General features: G+C 39.8%; 1 protein-coding gene across 8 annotated transcripts; it reads right to left on the reverse strand.

Annotated features, from left to right (window-relative positions):
* Positions 1 to 482: 482 nt before the first annotated feature.
* On the reverse strand, positions 483 to 27669 carry dazap1 (DAZ associated protein 1). 8 transcript variants are annotated; one of them, XR_007450246.1, is made up of 15 exons: positions 27548 to 27661; positions 26301 to 26341; positions 24042 to 24208; positions 23414 to 23479; positions 20747 to 20854; positions 20465 to 20513; positions 14107 to 14189; positions 10686 to 10833; positions 10476 to 10508; positions 9708 to 9878; positions 8756 to 8820; positions 8531 to 8610; positions 7390 to 7554; positions 4023 to 4115; positions 1337 to 1378 (listed from the first exon to the last, which is right to left on the reverse strand). XR_007450246.1 is itself a non-coding variant. In XM_049588694.1 (14 exons), the coding sequence occupies exons 1-13, from the start codon at positions 27577 to 27579 to the stop codon at positions 7410 to 7412; spliced, it is 1188 nt and encodes a 395-aa protein (XP_049444651.1). In that variant the 5' UTR covers positions 27580 to 27661; the 3' UTR covers positions 1238 to 1378; positions 7390 to 7409. The 8 variants fall into 8 exon arrangements, 7 of the variants coding, with proteins under 7 accessions (XP_049444649.1, XP_049444648.1, XP_049444654.1 ...); XM_049588694.1 differs by lacking the exon at positions 4023 to 4115 and having other exon boundaries at positions 1238 to 1378; XM_049588692.1 differs by lacking the exons at positions 8531 to 8610; positions 8756 to 8820 and having other exon boundaries at positions 483 to 1378; positions 9708 to 9857.

Consider the following 27669-nt stretch of genomic DNA (forward strand, 5'->3'; position numbering starts at 1 on the left):
CTTGGTTAGGGTCAGGAAAAGATCATGGTGTGGGTTAAAATGAAAAAGAAACTGACAAACACATAAGCCGTGAGCCTGCTCCGCCTCAAGCCGGTCGCGGCGCACCATACGCCCGCCGCGAGCCGTTCAGCACCGCGGACAGTCGGACTAATGGGATGTCTAACCAATGGGCTGTCGAACCAATGACATGGACCCTCAAAGTTTATGAGAGCCAAATATGCCATCCACATAAGTCTTTTACCCAGTCCAAAACTCTTATTTAGTATACATTATCAAAGAAGAAAGGAAGTAAATCTGAACACTGGCATTGCCATTTGTGCTACAAAAACTGAAACAATCAAACATTCATTAAAAAAATGGCAATTAATTTCCTTTCAATCTACTAATGGAATAACTAATTGTTTCAGCTCTACTTTGCAGGTCTTCCACTGATGCAAATACATCCACAACAAAATACACACAACATCTGGGACAGCCTCTGTTTCCTTAAAACATTTATTTTTGTAATAATTTGTCCTTTTTTTCTTTTTGCGTAAGTGCAAAAAATGCACCCAAAAGAGCCACCTGAGGGAAGTCTACATCTTTAAATAAAAAAACAAGCAAAGTGTACATTTATAGTACAAAATTCTCTTTTTAAAAAATTGCACAGTTTGTGTATAATATATATATATTCATAATCTCAATTTTAAACAAACTTTAAAGGCTCAGAAAGTAAACAAAATACACCAAATGAAAAATAAAAACATTTTTCCCTAGAATTTAAAGCTGAGGAAACTTGAGACCCTGTTTTCATTTGTGTCCACCATAAATATACATATTTATATGCAAGTCTCTTTACATAAAGTCTCTGTGCTAGTGTTTGACCAGACAATCAAAATTATTGCAAAGTAGTTTAGTTCTACTATAAAACATGGGGATGGGGGTGGGGGATAAAAGCTTCTTTCTGCTGAACGTTCATTAAGTTATGCAAAAAAAAAAACCAAAAAAAAAAACCCTGGGTTTCTTTAGACCCCATTTTGAATTTACTGGAATCCCTGCTTTCACAAAGGTTTCTGTTTCACAAACTGTGTGCATTCAACATTCCCACAGAACAATCCAGAACTCCAGTTTTGCTTTTTAGCGAAAACACACATTTCCCTGACTTCTTTTTTTTTGTTTGTTTTTGTTTTTCAACTTTACACAGCACCACTGCCCAGAGGTGGTGGTCAGCGTCGATACGGGTGGAAGCCCTGTACATTGTGGTTCTGCCCTCTGCCGAACGCGGTGGCGGCAGGCTGGGGGGCGGCGGCGGGCTGTGCTGTCGGGGCCCCGTACGAAGCCGTCGGCTGGCTGGGGTCCGCGAAGCTGTGGCTGAAGGCTGTCAGGTCTTGCCCGTACCCTGTGGAGGGTGACAGAGGAGAGAGCAGGAGGGAGAGAATATGGTGTCAATGTCCTGGTCACCACAGGGTGTTTAGGGAGAAGCCTTACTCCTTTAAAACATCGCCTACTAAAAAACTATTTTAATGTTGAGGAAAAATCCACCCCGTTACCCTTTCGCTATACAGTGTATTCTAATTGTTATTGTTTTAATATTTTAATTTTTTTGAACAACAAACTATTGGAAGTATTGGTAAGTCCCAAAAAAAGTTTATCATCATAGTTACTTGCTGGTTTTAACAAATAACATCACATCACCCAAATCCTTGCCTCACTTCATTGCCTTCCTGTTTGCTTTAGTATTGATTTTAAAATTTTATTGATCACTTTTAAAGCACATCTAGGTCTGGCCCCAAGCTATACAGCAGAAATGTTGACCCAGTATGAGCCAGTTTGCAGCCTCAGATCTTTAGGTAGGGCCTTCCTGGCCGTTTCTAAGTCAAGGCTTATATCTAAAGGTGACTCTGCTTTTGCCATCAGGTCCTCTTGGCTTTGGAACAACCTGCGTGAGGAGATAAGGATCGCAGAATCAGTGACTTTGTTTAAAATCACTTCTCAAAACCCACTTTTATGTGATGTCGTCTTTGTATTCCTTTTAACATCATTTCACTCTTTTTGTTTTGTATTTATAATCAATATCACCTGCTTTTTTTGATCTCACTATTTGGTTTTTACTCGTTATATTGTCTTCCAAGTATCCTTCTTTTGCTTTGTCTGTCAAAGCACTTTGTAAACTCTTTGTAAATCTATTTAATTCAATTCAATTCCATTCTGTTTTAGCAGGTAGCAATAGGGCCGGTCCAGAGGAAAACCACGGCCGAATTTGTTCCCAGCCCGACCCTACCTGTAACGTTATCCCCATCTCTCGCCATGTTTCCCAGCTCAGCTGCCTGCTCCACCAGTAGAATGGTGGTGCGTGCTGTGCACTACATCCAATACATCCTCGATACAGCATCTCCATCTGAGTGTTAAAATGGAGCATCTGTATTTTTGACAGTACTGAAAATAATACCGTCAGGATTTTTAAATACTCTGATATACTGTGATACATTGATACCGCCCAAGCCTAGCCCCAGCACACTACTTTATAATCAGCCTTTAATACACTTGATTTTTTTCCTGATAACTGGTAGCTTAGATCAATTTAATATCTTTTTTTTTTTTTTTACTTTGTCCAGTAATTAAATTTTGACTAGATCTACATATTTCATATATATTGGGATCTAAAAGATGTACTTCTTTCTATTGTTAGGCTACAAAGGGCTCTGAGATGTGTCTGTGATAAAGGGCTCTATACATGACTGAACTGTGAAACACCAAACCACTTTATGGACCAAGATTGGAATAATAGTGTGTTTCTGTATAGCAAGACTTGAGGGTTCATGATGGGTTTTTCCTCTACATACTGTAAATACTGTATTCCTTCAATGAGCCCTTTAATGTTGAAAATGATTCTGTAACAGTGTTAAAATGTATAAAGACAAACATAACAATTTCAGGGGAATTAAAAAAATCACTTGAACGGGGCTTCATTGGGGAAAACAATCTCTAGATTATCTTTATAATCAGTGCAACACGCACAATGTTCTTCTCCTAAGACACTGGATGGCACCATGTCCCTGCAAACAGACAAGGGAATCAAAGTGACACCCAGGGAAGGAAGCTAATCTGCCTGAAAAAAAAGAGGCTGGGGCAACCCAAAATTAACCAGCCACTGTCTGAGCCAAAGGGACGTCAGGGGTGAAACAAACTGAGTGGTTTATATCAAATGGCTGGTAGAATATGAAAACCAGTTGCAGCCAGATCTTTTCCAGCATCATGTTAGCTATTTTCCTACCCTGGTAACACCCAGGTTAGCACTGATTTTGAAATATCACTACTAAATACTGGAATGGGGGAACCTTATAAATAACTAGTATGAAAAGACGAGATAGAAAGACAGAAAGAAAGAATGAAGGCAGGAAAAGTTAGAAAATACAACACATATCTTTTAGGGTGTTCAAAGTGCTCCATGAACGGAACAAAAAATAAGAAATCTGAAGAACAGGGAGCAGTCCCGACAGGACCGCCTGACAGAAGAATCTGAGAGGAATTGAAAATTTACTGCCATTGTGTCCTCCTTTAAATCTTCTTTCCTTTCTCATCCCTTTAGCTATAATGTGGAGACAGTACATGGGGGAAAAAAACAACGGGTGAATGGACTGCTGATGCATAGAGACAACTGAACCATGAACAAATTTTCTGACAATTAGATCATCCTTCTATAATCAGCAAAGCAATGCGGACAGAGAGAGTGGACAAAAAAGGAGGACATGGTTAGTCTTGGTATAGTAAAACTACAGCCACTGAGGGAGATCACTGCTTAGAGCTACGAGTGCCAAATTTAAATGTAAATGTCTTTCAAATCCACTCAGCGACAGTCGACGGCTGTGTCTTACTATACAAGAGTATTCACAGTAATTTGTATGTACATGCAAAATGTACATGCAAAATACGAAACACTGAGCAAAAGAAAAGAGAAAAAGAACCAGGTTGCAGCTCTATAAACACTACAGTACTGAACAAATGCTACCTTTGTGGTTGGAGAAGACGATGCTGGCACCTACCTGCACTATATCCTCCCTGCTCATCCTGACCATAACTGTGAGAAGGACGCGTTGGTCCGTAGGCAGAGGGGTCCTGAGGGTAGTTACCCAAGCCTATCAGGGAGATGAGGAGACCAGGTTGACTGAACCCAGATACTGCTGGCCGACTACTTATCATAGTTCCCCCCTTGCTGAGCTAACAGAGCTGCACATTTGTACTCAGTTACTGCGTCTGCACTATGCTTGGAGAGGCATCACTGCTCAGCTTCATCTGGAAGTCAAAACAGAATGGAGTGTGAGTGTGTGAGCTATCTGCCAACACGCCTGACTTTTTAAATCATGCCAGCCTGGTCTCATTAAATTTTGTGAAATGTGCATGATGTGCTAAGATGCAAGTAACGTAATAAAAAAAAAAAAAAAAAAAAAAAGATCCCACCAAGATAATACTATGAGAGGGAAGCAACTGGAAACTGGCACTAGATCAACCATACCAGTGGTTTTGCATGCTGTAGTCCATTGAATATAACCTGTATATACGTCACAACAAATGCCGTAAGTGTCTAGATTGATTTCCTATCTTCCTCACTTTCAGAACGCTGAGACAATTGACTTCAAATTGACTTGATTTATCTTTGTGTCACAGTAGGGTACTGTTTTGTGTACTTGAGCTGCAAGCACTGATCATTTTCAAAACTTTAGGTTATTGGTGAAACCCCTGTTCTGAGCAGCGTGCATTCAAAGGAGTCTGCGCGTCATTCAAGGACGTTTTAACATCCCAAAGTTAAGCTATAGCCTACTGTTGAAAAAATATCACTACCATGTGCATAACTGAAGGAACAATGTTAAGTTAATCTCTATAAACAGATATCTACATATGTATGCAGAATCTGTAGACAACGGCACAAGACTTTGGTATCGGACGTGTTTATAGTCAGAGTAGCATTGACCAATCATGTTTGGGTGGCAGGTAAGTGGTGTGTGTGTGTGTGTGTGTGTGTGTGTGTGTGTGTGTGTGTGTGTGTGTGGAGAGCAGTAACACAGTGGCCAAAATGGAATCTCAAACTCATCGGCTATCTTCTAACGATTTAGCTTTTTAAAAAAATCTATCTGCATTCATGCACAGATATTTGTTTATAAAGATTATCCCAAATGACTAGCATATGAAGGAGGAAGTCTACCCTGAATGTCTGCTGACTATACTGGACCCCTGGATATATGGCCGTTGCCCCCAGGGGCTTATCCTTTGAACACCACATCAGAAAGACAACTCAAATTTGCTTCTATCAGTTAAGAAATATTTCAAAAATCAGACACATGCTCAGCTACAACAACAAAGAAAAAGTTATTCACGCTTTTATATCCTCACGCCTGGACTATTGTAACTCGCTCTTTACCTGCTTAAACTCTCACTCAGTTTCACAACTACAGCTTATTCAGAATTCAGCAGCTAGATTATTAACCAAATCAAGAAGGTCATGTCATATTACACCAATCTTAGCATCTTTGCACTGGCTGCCCATTAATTTTAGAATTCAGTTCAAAATTCTATTAATCACCCATAAGGCAATTCATGATCTGGCCCCAGAATATATTAAAGAACTTTTAACGCGGTACTCACCAGCCAGACCTTTGAGATCAGAGGAGGAAAATTTATTAATGGTTCCTCACTCAAGATTAAAAACAAAGGGTGACCGTGCTTTCTCTGTGATAGTCAGCGCCTGCCTGGAAGTTGGGAATCATTGACATACACTGTATGCATTGGAAAATGTCAATGAATAATTACATGCAGAACCACTGGTTTAATCTTTACATGATCCAGATTAACTTCCTAACTCCACATAAGCCAAACGTAACAGAAAATCGGACTTCCTTTATTTGTCTAACCTAAACCATTTACTAATCATAGTGTCGTATCCAGTTCCTGATATCGTCACATAAACTGTTGTGGTTGAGTTGTGTAACTTGTGTCCACAACATCATCAGCGTTTCTGATTTTCTGATCATTTCACAAAAACTTTGTGAGACTGTGTTGCTACTGCTGACTGTGACTACTGGACTAAAGTGCCTGAACGGGGTAGCGCACACTAAATTGCAAAAAGCTGGATGGAAGATAAGCACAAGCAGGAAACACTGAACAAGATGGGCGCCTGTCCTGACTGACAGCAATCACATGGCTGCTTTAAATGTAGATCCAGCAGTGTGAAGCAGCTGTAAGCCAAGTCAGAAGAAAAATACCAGCCAGCCAAAAAACTGAATGTAGCTTTCGAATGAACATCTGACTCTTATCTGTGTGCTTATGTGACTGAATGGGTGGATGCTGAATGAAGCTTATTCCTTTTCCATGGATGCTGGTTAGCTTTCACTGTATCTCTGTCTTCATGAGTATAGAGAGTGTCACTGGAGATGCTACCTCCTCACAGAAATTAAAAAGGCACATCATTTTCTTCAAGTGGCTTTATGAAATGTCTTATTTTCTACACGCTGACTGAAATTTGGCCAAGAATTTACCAGCTGAGTAGAGATCCAGGAGGAATAATTATCCTGGCTGAACGCAGTCCAGCTCAAAGACCACAAAGACACCCACCAGAAAACGAAACCTACAGACACATTAGTCAAACACCGATCTGCCCAGGAATCTTACTGATATCTGCATGTATCCACAAGGCAGAGGGTCAAAGTTAACATTCTGCAGACAAGCATGCAAAGCTCCAGTGTGATAAACTGATGAACATGTTGAACATTTTTGATAGGTAGCTTGGCAGGTTGGACATGCCTAATTCCAGATATAAGGTTTCACGGGCAAAATATTGTCATGCTGGTGCTCTTCTATGGCTATCATGTCAAGACCAGGAAAAGAAGCCAGCAAAGTCATCAACAGGAAGGAAGAGGAGGAAGTAATTAAAAGGTAGGAGTATTTGAACCAAGTCAAATGTTTAGTACAGTCGGTCAAGAGAAGGTTGCACTCCCTTGAAAAGAATAAAATAAAATAAAAATGCAAAACAAAACAAAAAACATTGCAAGGCAGGATGATCTAATTCAAACCTACCAAGACCTACCAATCTTTTTACCAATCCACAGACCAGCTGGAAAAACTCGACAGAAATGACTGCTGAAGACTCCCGGATATGGTTAAACTTCAGCAGCATCTTCATGGCAGAGCCAGAGGGGTTCATGTATGCAAAAAGCATGTTTGCATGTGGAGCAGTTCAAGCTAAATGGTACCAAGAGCAAGCTCCTGCTTGTCTAAGGGTTGTAGAAACGCAGTTAAATGAGCTGTAGTTGCACCCAATAAAATATCCAGGGAGATGGGCAGGGCCGAGGGGTGAATACAAATCAAATGGGAGAGAAAAGGGGCAGCAAACTGCTTAATGCACAGTGCTTTTCTTACCATACTGGCTATAAGGGAAGTCAGGCTGCCCAGTGGGAGCTTTGCTCAAGTCCTGAGTTGGTGTGGTGGCGGGGGCAAAGCCCAGAGGTGCAGTTCCTGGAGTTGTGGGTGGAGGGGGAACCTGTGGAGCATACTGGTCTGCTTGTGGTGTGCCGAAACTGTAACCTGTTGGAGAGTAATAAGATTACTTCTGTGACTGTTAGTTTATGACAGATGCTTTATTACATATGAGTACAAAAGCCATACATCAGATGACCGGCGCCAGTGTTGGTGAGTAAAACATAAAATCTCTTTCACAAGTAATCTAGTCTCGTCAACCTTGTTGACCACACCGCATCATCGTACAAAAACTTTTGGCCAGTATGAATAAAAGTTTTACATCCACGCTTTTAATAAGTATCAGTGGTCGGTTGAAATTGTGACCACTCTGCTACTACAGCGCAATGCAAATTAGATTTAGACTTAAAGACTTTTTTTAATGCCACTCAGATTTTAATTTAAGACCAATTTTACAATGACAAAACTAAAGAAAAACACAAACTGACATCAACTATTTATTTAGGGACAATTTTGCCAAAATTATGTTTACTGTGACATAAAACACACATAAAAATATTGCTCCCTGGCCCGACCTAACTCTTTCCTAGCCTTTGGACAATCATTATTGTTTGCCCATCTCTAATGGCAAGCTGTGTCTTATTGGCCAGAGTTAACGGCTTAATGTGTATCGGAAAGGACAGTGCCTATAGACCAAATGTAATCTAATACGGTGTTACATTATTCAAAGTGCAATATTGCATTCTCTTGCAATGTGTTTACCGTACAAGTCGGCATAGGTGTCACCAGTGGTTGAATTGTTATTTTTTAACAAGGGGGATGCAATGTTGCTTTGATTTTTGCGTGCACACATCATCAAAAATAACAGCATAGATGTGCAAAATTAATCAAGATAAAGAAAAATGGCATGACCTATACCTGCTGCCTTTAAAAACACAAATATTGCAGTAGTATTGCTATTGCAGTACAGAAAAAAACATTTTAGAGTATAAAAAAGAGTAGTTCTGAAATAGCTGTTAAAATTAATCTTAGAGTCACTCTTATCCTATAGACATTTCCTTCGCCAGTTATAATTTTTCCTTACCTGTGAAGCCTTGGGCTGATAATTGGTGATGCTGTCAGGTCCCTGTCCTGATACCTGCCTGGTTTCTCCCTGTCCCTCTTCTATTGCAATAATATAGATAATAAATGTGCAAAGCAAAATTTAGAAATAGAATTAGGAATAGTAGTGGTGGCATAGCTGTGGAAATTAACCTCAAAGTCACGTTTATGCTATAGATATTTTCTCTCAGTTATAATCTCTCCTCACCTGTGAAGACCCTGCATGATCATCCTTGCTGGCCTCTGGTCCACTGTCTCCTCCCTGACCCTGCTCTTTATATTGTGGCAATAAAGATTAAAAAAATATCTGCAAAGCAATAATGAGCACAAGTTCTGCGCAGAAATTAAGGAGGAGTGGGGTTTTTCCTAGCATGAAACTAGCTAGCAAGTGATCTAACATAGGTAACAATAAGATTAGTATTGTTGTTAACTAGCTTAACTAGTATATATTGGCATCTATTAATTAGTCATCATTTAGCTAACATTATTTACATGCAACAGCATTACTCAACTTACACGGTTTGTTTGGAAGAAACTGTGCAAGGTTTTTGCTTCTTGCTGGCTGGTTTGCTGAACATAGTTAACACTCAGCAGCACCGTCCTGCAGCACACGTGTCTGTGCGATTGATTCTGATCACAACAGGACCGCTTGTGTATGCCGCCTGGCACCGCCTACTCATGGTGCGTTTAAAGACGGATGTTAAAAACTAACTGAACGGTTGTAACGGCTGTAAAAAGTGCGTGGGACGGAGGGCACAGATACGGTAAGTGCGGGGGACATGTCCCCTGTGCCCCCCCCCCCAAAAATTACCACTGGGTGTCACAATGAAAGAAAAAGCTGTCTGAAAACCTGACATAGATTCAACTGACACATCTTACAAACCCATTTCAGTGTTAATAATCCAAATGTACTTTGTGAGGCTTTTTCACTCTGAGGGAGAAAAGTACTAGAGATAAGAATTAGAACACTTTGTGGCAGAGAAGAAGTGTTTCAACACACAGGAGTGTCGACCATCTGTGACCGTAGTGGAAAAACTACTTTTCAGAAACTCTTGAACTCACTCTCTAATTCACAGAGTTACTTTCCATATGTTATTTTACCTGTAACTACTTTGTGGTTACGTTCAAGTGTAACAAGTGAGTGTGTCAGTATTACTGACCAAACTGAGGTGCTGTGCTGTAGCCCTGCTGAGGGTAGGCCTGAGGTGCAGCGAAGCTGCCCGCCGGGGTCGTGACCAGGAATGCGTTGAAAGGTGACGGAGGTTGTGTGGGGGTGCCACGGCTTGCTGTCAACGGGGGTCCATACCCGCCTGCTCCAACAGAGAACAGATCTATTATATAGAAATGTTTTCACATGAATATATGTTTTATATAAATTATTAAGACCTAAATAAAGTACACAGGCAATAACAGTAATTATGAAAAGAAGAGCCTGCCCAACACAGATCAATCTGAATTTGTCTTACTGCAGAGCTGAATAAACAGACATAATGTTGATAAATAGTAATAACAGCAATAATAATAAACTGAAGTATCTTCTGAGAGAGCGCAAGGCTGACGCTGCAGTGAGCGTTGCAGGTTGACCCGGAGGTGGTGATATGAAACCAAGCCTGACCAATAGCAGAGGGAGGCTGGAATCTATTCAAGGCTGCCATCTGTCTCAAGCAGCAAATTATCAGCAGCCTCAGCCATTATGAATCAGTGATAACACGTGCTGTTAACTGTCATCAGCTTATTGGCCACACAGAGTGCAAGCCCAGCTCTGTGACACAAGCGTTTCAAGATAAGCACATGATCACATGGCAAAGACACAAAATCTATTTGCAGATCAATTCACAGTTATGCAACATACAGAAAAACAACTAATTCTCTAAAACGGTAAGGAAAGATATTTTCTGTGTGTTGTCAAGTGCAGATCAAACACCTACCTATGGGTTGGCCGGTAGTCGACACCCACACTCCTTCAGGAAGAGAAAAAATAATTTTAGACTGGGGACAATAACTGGAATGTAAAATGTTCACAGAATCCAGTTTCACATTCACACTGACAGTGTAACAAAGTTAATGTTAGAGCAGCAGGTTTAACACATTTAAACAGTTACTATAGTGTCTTCCTCACTCGCTCTGCTCCCACTCACCCTGTGGCCCGTAAGGCTGTTGCCAGCCCTGGGCAGGCTGTGCTGTCCAACCATTAGCTGCACTCAAGATGCCCCTGGGTGCCCACTGGCCCGGGCCAAGCTGGCCAGGAGCTTTGCTGTCACGAGGTTCAGCCTTCTTCACTTCCACCTGGACAAAGGACAAGGAGGGCACAATTGGCAACACCAGTATGAGGCCCATCAAGTCCCTCACCTAGACAGACCTGTCCTACCGCTGATTATTTAATGTCAACATTTTGGGCCAGTTTGAGATCTTTCACTTTACGTCTACTGGAATAATGTGGGCCAACTATGTTAGTTAATATTACTGTGTAGCCATGTGTGTAGCCATGTGCAGCTATGTGTCTCAGGTACTAATTATCAAGTGAGATTTTCACAGTGGCCTAAAATCATAATGCAAAGACAGAAAATGATGCACATTTTCTTTTTAAATCCATCATCTCCAGGTCACGGCCTCTTAAGATGTACCTGAGAAACATAGATCTATTGTTTTCTTCAAATGAATTGCCCTATATAATGATAAAGACATCTAATGGAAGGTTATGACTTACCTTTCTCCAGCTAACGCTTATAAAGAATCTCATTTTTATTTTATTTGGAGTAAGTTTTACGGGGGGAAATGGATGTAGAGAGAAATTTGTCTCAGGTCTAACAGAATATATAAGGTAAACATGCAGATAATACAAATAAACATTCTTTTTAGTCAGTCTAAAATTGAATCTTCATACTGTGTCAAAAGTGAGATTATTTTTTTTAATTGAGTACAAGTGACAAAACACTTTGACCTCAACATAATGTCAAATTGCTGCTGGAGGACACTGTCTTTATACAACCTAAATAAGAATGGTGACCTTAATTTCTTTTTGATGATTCAGTTAAAACAATTAAGAACACTTACTTGGTAATCACTGCCTTAACACTGACAATTCGTTAACACTCTGCAAACTGACGTCATCCATCCATTACACTACTTAAATTTCACTTTTAAATGTCATCCATTGCTGTAATAGTTAAACGCCATGAGTCAAACATAAATTTATTGCCCCAAAAAACAGAAATAAGTCCTTCCTGTAACTAGGCAAAGCTACCAGCAGTTAACCAGAGCAAAGAAACAGGGGGGGGCGACCAGAAATAGACTGAGGGGTTGAGTTATTGGGGTCACCTTGCAGCAGGAAAACGAATCACAAATTCCTCCCCGCTTTAAGGTGTTGCCACCTTCCCCAGCCTCCCCTCTTCCTTCTCTGTCGACCTAATTACATGCACATGTTTCCGGCAGTGGCCTCGCTGCCACCGGCAGCTACCTGAGCACTTTCTCCCGTGGGCATCACAGCTACGAGTGATGGATACCATGACTTCTGTACAGTCCCCAACAGCAGAACTGGGATTTGTTCCACAGTTTGATGTGCTCCAATTTCTAATTTTGTAACTCATATCTCCCCACCTCCCTCAAGTCCCAGCGTAAGGTAATGTCAAGTCAAGAACAATGGATTAAGTCGAGCCTTGATTCCTGCTGGAAACCAGGGCAAAGTCAAGGGGGGCGGGTACCACTGGAGAGTATACAGGTTGAACCATTTACCAAGGAAATGGGATTCAGTTCATCTTTTTAATGTAATAAACAGTGACATTTCAATAAAAATGTCTTGTATTGTCTCAATATAATTGATTAATATACTAAAAAACATCTTAAATCCAGCTCAGGGAAGCCATTACATCCCCTTGTCTAAACAAAACAACCTGTCTGGTAGCTCTCTTCTGGGGGAAAAAAATGACTTGGCACACAAGAAAAAACAATTTAATTTTGTAGTTTGTTTAGTATAAACGCAGGAGGGGCACCCTGGGGGGTCAGGTGGTTTGAGGTGCTGACAACAAACCACAACTTCCTCCAACCAGGGAGCCTGGTTGCATATCATTCCCCATCTCTCTCTCTCCCCTTATTCCCTGTCATCTAGCTACTGTCCACTTTCCAATAAAAACACAAGAAGGCCCCATTATTCAACGCAGAAACACCACAATGATTAACACTATTCAGCAAACATTAACTCAGCTTTAATGCTGTCAATATGAGTTAAAAACCTCAAATGCCAAACATGCACAGAGGTCTTCTGGGTGTCAAGTGTCGCAGACTGTCCTTCAAATATTCAAAACACTAATGCAGCCATGTAAAGATCAAGGACAGAAACAAGATACATGTGATGGATATGATATGACTGACTACACTGTGTTTGACTTTGATCATTTTCTTATGCCCACAAATCATTACTGAAGGCAGAGAGGGGACTGTGTCTCTCCTCTGGTATCTCTGTAGAGTGGTTTAAAAGCTGCTAATTACAAAATGTCTCTATTGGGGAAAAGGGCGGGCTACTAATGAATGAGAGCTTTAAAAGTGCCTTTAAAACCCAAGTGTCAGGACCAATTATAGCCCAATATGAACCATGTTGTACTTTATTGTTTTAATGGTTTGTTTTACTCAGCCGAGATGCCAGGTGGGTGGTGTTTGCCTCATGCAAAAGAACAATAGATGAAACGCCAGAAGGTTAGGAGGTGTGTCTCAAATATAACACCGTAATGCATTTATAGTTTTCTCCCGGATGGACAGCTTACCTGACACTATCTGAATTGCCTTTGTGCAGTAAACCCCATCCATCTGGTGCACCCACTGAGTTAAAACAAACACTAAGAAGTGACATGCAAATATTATTGTGCGACTCGTGTCTCATCCTAAGCAGCGTTTCGGGGAGAACTGTCATTTGTTATTTCGAGAACTAAAGGACACAGTGTGGAGATTCTTCAACTGAGGTCACTGAGTTGAGCTTTTTCTTTAACTTTTCAAAAGGAGAAACAAAAAGAAACAGAAAGAAAAACATGTTGACGTGTAAGTGACCTGCCAACAAAATATCAGAAAACAAAAGAAACAGAACTGATTGGACCAATCCTTTAGGTGTTTCATAATCACTGAAATCCAGCTTTGAAAGTTTGTCTTTTCTGTTGCTTAATCATATTTCAAAATTATGTTGCTTTAATATTTTAAGTACAATCTAATGTACTTAAGACATCCTAAAGGAGTGGTCGATTTAAACAAAGCCTTAGGCGACGATTGAAACTGTAATATAACAGCATGAATAAAGGATCGTTGTGCTTCTGGAAGCATTAAGTCATAACAGTAAGTGTGAAGGTACTATGTGTTCAGAGCAAAGTATAATAATAATGATAATAAAATGAGTAAATGAATTAGAAGCCTGATCATTTCGAGATGTTAAAGGCTAATTTTGTGCTGTATGATGCTGTCACCAATGAAGAAGCCACTGGGAAATGCACAAATAAAACAGCATCACAGTATCATTCTCACTCTGTCGCCCAAGCCTCTGTTTGATCTTAAGGGTAAAATAAAACTACAACTACACACTTTTTTGCCCATGATGTCGTGAAAATGCATGTTGACAGCCTGGTCCACTGATTGTTCGGCCTCGAAAGTAATAAATCCAAAACCTAGCCAACGACCAAGAGTGAATCAAGGTAGCAGGGGGGGTTGTGACAACACAAGATGAAGAACAGTATTGGGCTTCAGCAGAGTGAGGATCCGTCAAGACTGAGCAAGAGGCTCCTGGGGTTCGGATGATGTCGCAGACTTGCAGAGCAACACAAATCCAAGACTAAAGCCTGGGGGATTGAAGGAAACTTTTCTCTTTACTGTGCAGGGAAATGTTTTGTGAAGATAACAATACAGGACTGCTTAACTGCTAAACATGAAGAATGATGAGTGCAGCATTTGATTTAATGTGAAATGTCACATAAAAAAAGTCAAAATGATCTTCCACCCTTCCACATTAAGAAATGCCAATTGAACCAATACTACGTTTTGTTACTTCATGCCGTTTCATCCAAACCCCACCTTGATCTGTCCCTTGGTATATTGCTGTGGAGCACACACTCGCAGCAGCCATTGTTAATGCATCACAAAAACATGGAGAAACATAAACTGTAGAATGCCTAAAGCTTTCTCCAAGCTTTCCCAAATTCAGTATTTTACTTTTGAGTCAGCCAGGATAAGCCTACAATGGACAATTAAAATATTGCTCACAACAGTAACACAAAGATATAGGCCACAACTGGTTTCCCAAAGTGACGAGTTGCTGATTCTGATCAGGAGTTTTCATGGGGAACATACAAAGTTCATCAACTAGAATGTGAACTTTTTGGCCGAACAATTCGGCTCAGTTAGCTCGTCTAAAACAGGACTTTTCAGAGCGTTATCAGGCCGCGGCGCGCTGCAGTGATCTACTTTCAACTTGATTAACTTTCCACTATGGCAGAATTGGGTTGTGTGCATGGCTCTACTTGGGGACCTAACCTGAATCCAATTAAACGTCCTACGAGACGAGTGAGATTTTAGAGACCTCTACTACCATGCCAAGCGTTCCCAAGCCTCATGATCTATTGCTATTAATAACATCTGTCAATGACCCGTCCTTAATCTAAATTTATACCAAGTTGACACATTAAAGTCTGACATATCTCCATTACAGCGAAATGGTTACACTCAAGTTGAAATTTTAAAGACTTACTACTCAAATCAGATTTCAACTACTGATGAAAACAATGTGTTCCTAAAAAATGTTTGATGACAGGGAGACAAAACTTGTAGTCAATGAACTATGGCTCAGACTACTAGACGTAGAACTGGAAAATAATTAAATATGATCATTTATAGAGCCACAACACCTACTTTGATTTTTTGATTTTTTAATTATTCTTAAAAGCTTTTTTTCTACATTAAAAAAGACTAAAAAAACTTTACTAGTTTCAGCTTTTTGGAAAATATTTTCCTGTTTTTTAATTAATTAATTATTATTTATTTATTTTTTACTTTTTTTATGATTAGCCAGAACTATAACTATAATATTATTACTTTCAATAATGTTGTTGTAAGCTACTGTCATTACCTGCATCTCTCTCTCTCTCTCTCTCTCTTTCTCCGTCTCATTGTGTCATGTGGATTACTGTTAATTTGTTATGCTGATCTGTTCTGTATATCTATTGCACGTCTGTCCGTCCTGGAAGAGGGATCCCTCCTCAGTTGCTCTTCCTGAGGTTTCTACCGTTTTTTTCCCCGTTAAAGGGGTTTTTTAGGGGAGTTTTTCCTTATCCGCTGCGAGGGTCATAAGGACAGAGGGATGTCGTATGTTGTAAAGCCCTGTGAGGCAAATTGTGATTTGTGATATTGGGCTTTATAAATAAAATTGAATTGAATTGAATTTTTTAAAACATCATCATGGGCACTCTGGAAAATTTATTTTTAATAAACATTTGTAAATATTAGCTGACATTTATAAACCAAATTAACCTGATGAAGACTGTCATCCATGTATTAATAAAGGATTAAACTTACAGTCAGAGTGCCTTAGATGCTCCTCAGACTGCCAGCCTACACAGTACCATGGACTTCTACATAAAGTAAGCTGGACAGTCTTTGTTTTTATTCTTATTCGACTACTTGCTTCAATTTATTTATTAAAATTGAAGGTAAATGGTTGATTAATTACTGAAAATGATCATTAGTTACAGCCCTAATCATTTATTCTTTCTATGATTGTGTTATTGCAATATTATGTGATTAAAGTATTTTACATCTTAAGATACCAACTTTGCATTTGACTTTAATGGATTCGATTTTTAATGTTTTGATTTTTTTAGCTACTATTTACTATGATAAAGTTCACATCACCCTCCAATTTTAATCATAAATGTAAGAAATAACCATTCAGATTATGCACGTCAACACTTGTGCCTGTTTTCCACCAAACAAACTCATTTAACGACAACTACCTCACTTCCTGTAAAACTATGGAGGCAAATCCTCAACAAATTCTTTCTCTCTAACCACAAAAAAATAGATAAGCCTTCAGCCAGTTTCACAATTTGATGCACCTTTGTACACACCCCATTTTTAACAAGTAATAAATTTGGTTGCTTTTACATTTGGCCTGTACCTCTGTGCTACCAGTCAATGCACAGTAACCTAAAGGAGAAAAGACAAATCTTAAGAGACACCGTTAATCACATTCAAACCATTCACAAGGAGAAGGGGGACAGAAGAAAGAAAAATAGAAAGGGCTTACTTACAAAAATACTTAACTTTCTACATATGGGAAAACACATACTATGCCATTTAAGATACATGTATCAATTACGTCTAAATCAAGGCAAAGAAAACTTATTCCAATGTTGAAAGTCTAATGGTTTTAGTAAAAGAAACTGATTATACTATTAAAGATTATGTAATGGTTGTTACTGGTGCAATACATCATGTTAAATTCCAATGACAAACTATTCTGGGTTTCTCCCAATAGAGAATGAATGGGGGTTTTGAAGGGAGAGCAGTAATACATGTTGTGGGTCAGTGGCCGCTGCATCATTGCTATGTAGGACAAATGCAGATGTAACAGCTGTGACTGTAACTCAGCGGGCAGAGTCTGACACCAACACTGCCAGTGGCACTGGGTCTGATTCCCAGTGAGGCCATCCATGCTAAAAGTGTCAGCACATGTCATAAACTCATGATACATTTATGATTAAATGGACAAACTCCTCTGAGACTTTAAATGTCTGTCAGCTCTACTGTCAGGAAATACTGTAGGTAAGAGAGATACTTTTGGAATAGCAAAGTAAAACCTTTTAAATTGGTCCCATTGTTCTGGTGATAACAATATAATATTCACCTTCAGTGTCTGGGCTGAAACCAGGCTCTTTGAAGGACAAATCCCCCCTTCAGATACTCAAACTGGTCTCAATATGTCAGTTGCAAGTTGTGATAAAGTATTGTATTTTTTGGAGCACCTACTTTCCTGCAACTTGCCCTCTCTCCTTTAGTTTGTGATTTCCCATCCACTTTTTAAAAAAAGCCTTTCAATTAGATGCATGAACGTCCTGCATTTTATACGTTTTAGTGGAGATACTTTCTCATATTTCAGAGAACAGCAGAGAATATATCAATATTTTATCAATATAATGATATTGATTACATATCATCTTAGATTTTGGATATCGTTATATCATAAGTGTTGTTAGTATCATTATTTTATACATACTTAAATTGCACTGTTGAAGGGAGTCTGTGACCCAGGTTTTTCAATGGCAACAACTGTTCTTGTAGTCATTGTTCATTTGACAAAAAATACCCTTGAACATTACATCATATCCACATCACTGATGTTCTGTTTTATCAAAAATCTCTATTTGTAAATACTGTGTGAAGGCCCCAGTAGTCAACCCTGCAATATTGCTGTAATATGAATATCCAGGTATTTAGTCAAAAATATCATATTTGTTTTTCTCAATATCACCCAGCCCTATTTCAGGGTTTATACTCCTTAAAATATGACACACCTGGTAGCTGTATTGCATTCTGCTTTATCAAATGCTACTCTAAGGACAAACTGAAATGTCTGAATTGACTTTTCTTCTTTTCATCATTGATGTTTTAAATAGCTTACAATTTCTTTAGTCAAACTTTATCTTCGAGATTGATCAATCAAGTCATCAATCAATCATCACTTTTTAAGCATTATGTCAAAAATTCACTGAAAATGGACATTTGGTTGATCAACAACAAGCACTTTAAGTGCTTTTAAGTAAGAAAATTATGACACACATTTTTTGCTATTTTCTAACTGCAGTGCACTGCCCTATAAAAACGCGCCCTTTCGGAGCGGCCGATTGCTTGGCCTCTGGTTTTGCTGCTTGTAGCTTTCTTGAGAGCTGCTCCTCCAAACAACTTCACACTCAACACTGCTCTTCCTTGAGTCCGAGAACAAAAGCAGTCGTTCCAAAAGTTACGTTGCTGATGCTTGAAATGTTTAAGTTGGTCTCTCTTTCTTCATCTGTTCTTGATTGTACTGTAGTTAGCCATAGCAAGCGAGCTGTACCCAGCATGCCGTTTGGCAGTGTAACAGTTAATAGTGGTCCCCTCTCAACACACTACACAGTGTGTACATAACACACTATTCGTAAATATGTCCCATAGATCTCAAGAGCTCGCACTTGACATTGCACTTTCCTGGGTCATCAACAATACACCCACCAAGTGTGAAGCTGACTGAATGAACTGTTGTCGAGGACATCTAAGGACAGACATACAGACAAAGACTCCTTCTATTTTAGTTAGATTAAAAAAACAAAAACAAAAAAACAAAAAAAACAATCAATTAATAGAAAACTTTTAACTGCACCAGTTATTTGGATGTGGTTTAACATTTATGTGAAACTGACTAAGCCAACTGTGCTGCCATCTTGACTGGAACTCCCTAAAGGAAGAGATCGTATATCTCAATAGGACCTTCCTAACTAAATAAAGGATAAATAAATAAAGACATCACATTTAAATGTGGCTAGTAATAAATGGTAGTGGAAACAACAAATACAAAAAACTGCAGAAAAGCAGTAAAAGTGTTGAGTACATCACCTGCTAAAGTCACTATTTATTTTAGGGTGGATTTGTCCTTTAAAGGTTATGTTCATGTGTTTTCAAGTCTGTACTGAAACAATAGTCAGGTGCCCAATTGAACATTAAAACAGGTTTTGCTTGTTGTAATCATTCTTCCTGTTCATACTGGCCTTTACAAGATCCATTCCTAATATGGCTCCGGTTAGTCATTAAAGGACCTTTACTTTGCAAGAGTTACACTGCTGAGGCAGCATTTATCAGCTTCAAGTAAACACTTGATTACACTGACATGAATGTGGACTGTGGATTGTTTCTCCCCATCAATTACACTAGAAACATGTTAGGAAGGTGTCGTTTAACAGCCAGTGTGAACAGGAGGAATAATTACACAAAGTAAATGCTCATTAAATGTTCATATAACCCCGACTATTGTTTTAAGACAGAATCTATCCTGTAACACGAGTGGACTTAAACCTAGTAATTCTTAATACAACCTCATATAAAATCTGACATGTCACTGAGCTGTTTGAATCAGAAAAATCTTCCTCAGAGGTTTTATAACATGTATGAGAGCCCTATGTGCACAATTAGCTGTGCCTATGAATGTAGTGTTTGATGTAGTGATTATTATCACCCAAGTGCAGGGAACCTTGAGGTGCTCTTGAGGATGACCGTTTTCACTATTTCAGCTCAGATGAAGACCCTGTGAGGTCAAACCGATCTGTGTTTCCATGTGCTGTCTATTTAACAGAGTAGAAATGTGTCCATGGAACAGACTCATGTTGTAACACAAGGTCATGAAGGACACTGCATCAGTCCAAATAAAACAGCATGTAATTTCTGAAAACACGTTGCAGATTTGAGCATGTGACAAAGGCAGAGATGAGGTTTTTAAGGTGCCTTTAACTATCGTGTCACGTGGACATATTACATGCAAATAACACGGTAAAATGTATAACCATTACATGAACTGAAGGTACTGATTTAATGATAAATGTTTAAGAATTTCATGTATTTCACAGGAGAGCAGTGTATTTGGTTTTACACTGAGCTTTTCATTCCACCTCTTGAAATGTCAAGTCAGATTTTCCATTTGATTGTACACTGTGGTGACTTTGTGCGGGGTTTTATCCAGCATGCCTTTGTGTTTTATTGTGTGTCTTCCCCACACATAAAACTCCTGTTATGGGTTACAGTGTTTGAATTGAATTGAATATCTGGGGGTGAATGGGCTTTTTCTCTTTGGGCCAGAATAGTTTGTCATGAGATTTAAGATGGTAAGGTATGGAGAGGGGAGAGAAAAAACGGGATCAGCTTTTACCTCGGGGCCTCTGCTTCTCCGCATCATAGATCATTACCACCTCTGTGACCTTGAATGGGACAAAGGGAAACGGTGGCTCCATTTAGAAAACCAGACAGGGTCTGTTCTTAAACAAATTAAATATTCAGCCTTAAATTGAATGAAAAAATTAATTGTCCAATCCCATCCCACAGTAAATTCCCTATTTTTTTAATAGTATAGTATCGACCCTGTTCAATGTCACATCCATTCGAGCAGTCTTAATTACGATATGAACGGCATTATGCACTTGGCAATACTCACCACTCCGAATCTATTGAAATAGTCCCTGAGTTCAGGCTCGCCGCAGTTATGGGGGATTCCACCTACAAATATCTTCTTTGATTTATTGCTATCAGCTTTGCTGCCCTTCTGAAAGAAAACAGGGAGTGTATGGATTTCAATATCTGTTAAAGGATCACTCTGGGAAGGGGCCAGTTAGCCATCATCTATTCAGACAGTGCAGAAGAAATTAGGTTCTCCTCTTGCCCTGGGGTATAATTCTTAACATGTCATGTCAATGCAAACACTAGTCTCCACAGATCAGAGAGCACGGCTTCCTCCACTTACTCTCAACCACTAAGCATCTCACCATTGCTGTGCGCTGCACTCATGCTGCAAAGGCTAGAGGCTGCTTACAACAAGGATTTTTTTAACAATTAAATCTTCTGCTTTGTTAGGAAAACATTCAGCAGCAGCTACTCAAGTGCAAGTGTTCCAGTAGCAGGCCTCATTTATAAAAGCTTCTGACTCACACTTTATGCTTACAGCCAATTATTTGACATGTTAAAATCTTGTATTGACTGCAAAGGTGCAATAACTACAACCTTCACTGCCCAAAGGGACAAAATGGCCATAGAAGATCTGCAGTGGTTTGTTGATCGACCCACAAATTACTCAAGTCGCTGCAGAGATTTCAAACATTTCCCTGCTGAGAGCTATAGAGTGCTGCAGGAATGAGTCCTAAAACCTGGAAACGAGTTATCATGTTTGCACTTCCAGTTACCTCGTCTCAAAGTCTATGGGTTTTTAGTGTGATGGCTGAAATAAGAGAAGATAATAAGAGATTTTCCCGTTTTGTTCTATGACATGAAATACATCAGTAAATAACCCATTCATGAATTTCTAAGCTTTAAGGTTTCTAAAATGGAATGCTAACATGTGGCTATATGAGACTACAGAGGTTGTCCAGGGCATTAAACATCATTGAGCCGAACACTAAACTTATCTACTCATTAGTCCACCTTTATAGCCTCATTGTGTTTACACTGTGCACTTCACTGTTGTAAAGTATTCTAACTCAAATCTTATATCTTGACCACTAGCTAGATCAGGTTACACTATGGCAGGGGCCAGTAACCTTCACTATAAGGAGCCATTTTTTAACCAAAAATTAATTAACAAAAAATTTGTGTGAAGCCACGAAACATATTTGAGCCTTATAATGAAGGTAACACAGCCTATAAACATTACTCAGAGGTCTAGATGAGCATTCATTAATATGCTCTACCATAGGGTGGCGACTCTGCAGGGAGCTATTTATGATTATTTGGTACCTTAACACTGCATTTTTGGTGGCGAAAGACATTAAATCTGACTATGCACAATTAATTATCTGTTTTCCTCTGAGACTTTTCTTTTTTTTCTTCTTTTTTTAAAATTTCCATTACTAGCCTAGCGAGGAAGACTCAAGCCTAGCCACCGCTTTTGAGCTTCGTCAAATTTTAAAGATAAGGCGACAGGCCTTAGATGCAGGACACATATTTTGTATGACAAAACATTAAACATTTTTTCCTTTTCAGTGTATAGGCTACACAACAACTACAACACTACAACTGGAAAACTTGTGAATTTCTTAAGGCTTACAACACTGATTACTGAAAATTAAAATGTTGAAAAAATGTTAATTATTTCCATATGATTTTTTTCATCAGAGTCACATGGAGCCACTTAAGAAGGGCCACATGTGTCCCTGGAGCTGCAGGCTGCCTTTCCCTGCACTAACTGAAAGGCTTTTGTAAAAGTGGCAAGGGTGAAAAATCAAATTTACAAGTTGGAAACATAGCTGTGGCAACACTGAACTCATGCGACCATGGTGTAGTTCATTTACAGCCTAACATCCGTTTTTCACTTTCGGCGATCGCATTTACACTTCAAAAATCATAAGAGTGGTTTTAATTTATAAAGATTATCTTCCTGAACAAAATGTTAGTGCCAAACTTTTGTTTGCCAAAGAGCTGATTTTCTGCAATTACCCAAAATCTACAGGAAAAATCCCATTGGCTTTTTGTCAAGGGAACCAGACGGCGATGCTAACTTCGTCATCCCTGCAGCACTCTAGCCCTACTTGTGTTTAATTCAATGAGGGAGGGTGGTTATAAGAACATGTTTCAGCTTAAGATGGCGAGAAAATTAAATTGTACTAAATGATGTTCTATATTCAAAAAATTAAATGTGAAAGAGTTATTATAACTCCAATATTTAGCATGGTGGCATGAGCCTATGACCTCTTTATGAGTCACCCTTGTGAAATCTGGGAAAATGTGACTTCATCATCTGTCCATTCCCGGCAAGTGTATGCTGTACCAAATATCTGCTGATATTGATGCAGTCCCTTCATCACAAATAGAGGTCGTTATGGGGTTGTTACAAGTTGTTAATGCTTCCTTGATTTATCAAAGCCCAAAATGAATTTCAAGCATTCTTAAAATTATAAAGGCTGTACACAGTGATTATTTTTATTGCACTCTTTGAAGAAACAAAATGTAGGTCAAAGTCAGACAGCTTTTATAAATGAAGCTCGAGGTCTCCTCAAGGCCCATGAAAAGAGTTCAACCTCAGGAGGAGGGGATGGAGAGACTGATGGCCTGAGTCTTATTCCAGCAGAAACACCTAGCCTAGCCTTCCCAGTAGAAATCAGATTCCTCTTACCCAGCCCTCCTTGGTTCGAGACTTTTCAGGTTGCATTCCTCTGGGAGTGCATGGCTTCGGGTCAATCTGACAGCGGGGGGAGAGAAAACGTTTGACATTAGCCCCAAATAAAAAGGCACCTTCAAATGTTCTTTTCCACTGAAACCATTACAGTGTATTGACTCGCCTAACATAACTGTGAAATACATTTACTGACATTAATTTAAATATGTGACCAATAAAATTGTATGCCCTTCTCCGCCTCCTTCAGCAGAACAAAGGTGGTAAAATGTAATCCATTATGAGCTGTATGGAAGCATTAATGCATAAGGAAGATTAACAACTGCTGCTTCTTTCAGTCGTCTCACAGAAATCCAGGTTCAACTGCCAGTTTTGCTAATTTGACTTTAAACAGGTAAGTCTTGTTGGGCAAACAAATGTCACAATTTTGCAAAGTGCATCGTCTGTACTAATGTCTGCAGGCAAGTACAACCCACAGCATAACTGTGCTTCTCCTTGAATAACTTCTAACTATTCTGAATGGTGAAATACAGTATGAGGTTTTTTTTTCCCCACATTGCTCACACAAAGCGCAGGCAGATTACTGGGGATGATTTGACTATCTGCTCCTTTGATTTAAAATACTCACATTTCTCCCATCAAGATTATGCGGCTTTGTCTCCAGCACTGTCCGTACACAATTGGGGTCTTTGAATTTGACAAAGCCGAAGCCTCGCGACTGATTTGTAGTTTTGTCCTTCATGATGACACAATCTACTACTTCCCCATACTGTGAGAAGTAGTTCCTAAGTGTCTCTGAGAAAAAGAAAGAAAGTAATTACGTAACAGTGGTGCTTCATTAAAACAAGCACAGAAACATACAATACAGCAAATGTGGAATTATAATAGAAGACACAACTCAGCACAGTTTGCCTCCTCAACACAAATAAGGGTAGTCATGAGTTATAGAACTCATGCTTTCATTATGATACATGACGCTATGAAAATATCTTCAGCACTTCAACCTGCACAAACCAAAACAGATGTGGGGGAAAATTACAAGCACCACTCTATGAAATTACTCAGGGAACACTACAAGTCATTCAGTGACCTTGATTTTTTTCTTATGGTAGAATATTGGGAATTTTACCTTTGTTTTTTATGTAAATACACAAAAACAAAGCACAGCCAGATTCAAATCACACATTGACACTCACAAAGACCAGACAAAGCACTGACCCACTGTCATGTTAAAGAACACCAAACGTAAACCCAACCACTGTAACGCCCGCACACACCCACAGTAGCAAGGCATGCAAGTTTGAACAAATGAGGAGTCACTTTGGAGAGTTATCGTAATAGCTTCTCTCATTGCTGCGAAGCCCTGGGGCATCAGCTAGGGAAACAAGCTCAGAGCGGTGTAGTTTAGATCCTAATGTTAACAGTGCTGTTAACACAGGCAAGGCCTTGTTCAAAGTTATACAATGGCCAATCAAGCATGAGCCAGTAAAGGGCTTAGGACAATGTAGACCATCTCTGGGTAGGTCTGGGGAGAGAAACGTTGGGAGGGGGGGGGGGGGGGGGGTCAACTCCACTACCAGTGTTGGCAACACCTCATCGGTAATTATGCAATATCAAAAGAGAGAAAATATCAAAAATCCCAATGACAATCCAAACACAGGAAAACTGAATAAAGAGCAGCGGCCACAAGTAGACTTCACCAAAAGTGTGTGGAGGTCACTTCTTGGAATATTTGCATTAATACACTGCAGTCTACAGACACAAAAATAAACCGTACAGCTGCACCCATGTGGTGTTTTCTGCAGGGCTACAGCGCTGCATTGCAATATGTTTCTACTTAATATCAAGACATTAACCTCTTCCACTCTGCGGGGACAGCAGCGTCCTTGGCCGACATTACTGCCTTTCAGAGGCTGTAATTTTGAAGTTTTCAAGCTAAATCTGTGTAACATATGGTATCATATTGCGGGAACAACTTATGAGAAATAATGAGCATGGGAATGCCCGTCAGATACTTTCATCATAATGTTCTAGGCCTCTGCACACCTTAAAGTTTGAATGGGTGCCTTACCAAAACACGTTTATTACATATGTATGACTAGAAAAACTAGAAAGACGGTGCTGAGCTGCATTTAAATTATTATTCAGCTTTCCTGCTTTTAGATGATGTATACCACTTCTATGTGGAATATACTGTTGACCTGCTATATGTTCTTAAAGATCCCCTGTCCACCATATAAAAAAAAAAGACAAAAATGGGTCTTTGGTAGGGAGCGACAGAGTGGAAGAGTTGATATTTTATACATATTAAAATGCATCAATCAGTGGTGTTATATCGTCCAAACCATGTCATATAAGCACATCAATATCATCATGCAGCACTTGATATCATCTAGAATTATAACTGCTGTGACAATGTGACATTAGCATAAATATAAGGTGAGCAAATGAATAATTTAAATAAGGCAACATCTGATCAAAGAACAAATATGCAAGACTATCTCTACCTGCAACACCATCATGGCATCTTAGTAATGATTTTGTCAGAGACTATATCACGCACCCTTATTTTACTAAAATTATGAAAACACCAACGGTCATATGCAAAGCATCATACACTGACAACAATTTTGACAATAGGACATTTCAACGGTATTGCCCAGCTCTACTCTGTATGTCAAAGCTTAACATCACCTGATAATCTATAGAGTTTATTCAACTTCCATTCAAACTCTAAAGTCTCAACATAAACCAACCAGATCCTCCAGCCTGACAACAAATCCACGCAGCTACATCAGTGCCACCTAGACAAATTCCTGTCAGTTCATTTAACAGCTCTGTTTGCATGAAGCGACTGAGCCTTCACAGGTTAAACAGCATGACTTACCTTGTGTGGTACTCCAGTCCAATCCACCCACAAAAAGTTTCCTGCAAAGAGGAGATAAATGACAAGTAAGTCAACCATTAAAGATCACTTTGAGTCAGAGTATAGGATAAACTGTTTTACAAAAAGCATGACAAAAAGCATGGGGACATTTCTGCTTGTCTAGAGGGCCTTACAGGACTGAAAACACAGACAGAGAAGATTGACAGCACAGTTTCAGAGCCATAACAACGCTACAGCCGACTGAACAGCTAAGTACACAGATATTACACAACATGAGGCAACGCTGCCACCAAAGCTGGTGCAAAGGAGGGAGATACACACAGGTTCAGTTAAAATGTATTCAGTGTGACTCATGTTGAGGTCCAGTCCTAGTCGTAGATGTCACCGTGGTCCTCCAACACTGACTGCAATGGCCTCGACAATAACGGTCTTTTTATGAACCTCCTGCCACGTAAGTTACCACGGGACAGAGCCGTAGCGTTTAGCAAGCTAACACAGCACTCAGCTGACAAACTGGCTTCAGGAGCTCCAGCGGGCACTGACTGCCTGCGGCTCCAGCCTCCACCTCTGAAACACCGAGTGTGCTCCAGCCGGAGCGGAGCGGTGGACGGGACAGCGGCTGCACGGTTCCCCGCATGCGGACCGGTGAACTCCGATGCTGGCTGCAGCACTGGAAGTTTAACGGCTGTTTAAGCGGCACTAATATCAAACTAGCCAAGTTAGCGAGTTCATTAATGATTAAGATCACCGCTGAAACACATTCGTGGTGAATGTGGCGGCTGCGATAAAAGTGGAGGGTTGCTGCAGACGAGGATGCTCCATCCTCCAGCAGTGTCCGCTAAATGTCCTCGCATCGGCGAAGTCAAGAAGAGGAGACTTTCGCTTCGCTGGCAAGCGTTAGCTAGGCTAGCTCAGGTGCTTCGAGCTAACTGGAAACAACACTGAAATAAGTAACTACTCTTCACCATATTCCCTTGACATGCCGAGTGGCAGCACTCAGGATAAACAAAGTGTATTTCCCTGTAAGTAATAACACCAGCAACTGCGCTACTTTGAAGACTACTTTCACTTTTTGGCCGTCTTTCCTCGGGCTAGCGATCTCGCTAAGTTACTACAGCTAGCTTAGCCTGCTAGCTAACGTTAGCTGACAGATGACAGCTTGACAAGAGAGCACGCTAATTATAAGTTACGATGCAGTTTACAGTTTGACGCGTCCGCAGCGGAAGGCTTCGTTAAATGGCTCTTACCCGACTTCATCTCCGACTAAGTTGTTGTTCATTTCTGAGGCTATAGCGGGGGACTGTAGGAGCTGTGACCGGCTTATTGCTTCAGTGCTGCCCCTCTCAGACTGAGAGCGGAGGAAGGTCAC

This window comes from Epinephelus fuscoguttatus, linkage group LG10, assembly GCF_011397635.1.
Source record: "Epinephelus fuscoguttatus linkage group LG10, E.fuscoguttatus.final_Chr_v1".
NCBI classification, from domain to species: Eukaryota; Metazoa; Chordata; class Actinopteri; order Perciformes; family Serranidae; genus Epinephelus; species Epinephelus fuscoguttatus.

Coding starts and splice junctions, on each gene's coding strand:
- dazap1 (XM_049588690.1), bottom strand. CDS start 27,579: ATGAACAACAACTTAGTCGGAGATGAAGTCGG. Junction 26,342..27,547: donor TTAGTCGGAGATGAAGTCGG/GTAAGAGCCATT, acceptor TCCTCTTTGCAG/GAAACTTTTTGTGGGTGGAT. Junction 24,209..26,300: donor GGACTGGAGTACCACACAAG/GTAAGTCATGCT, acceptor TCTTTTTCTCAG/AGACACTTAGGAACTACTTC.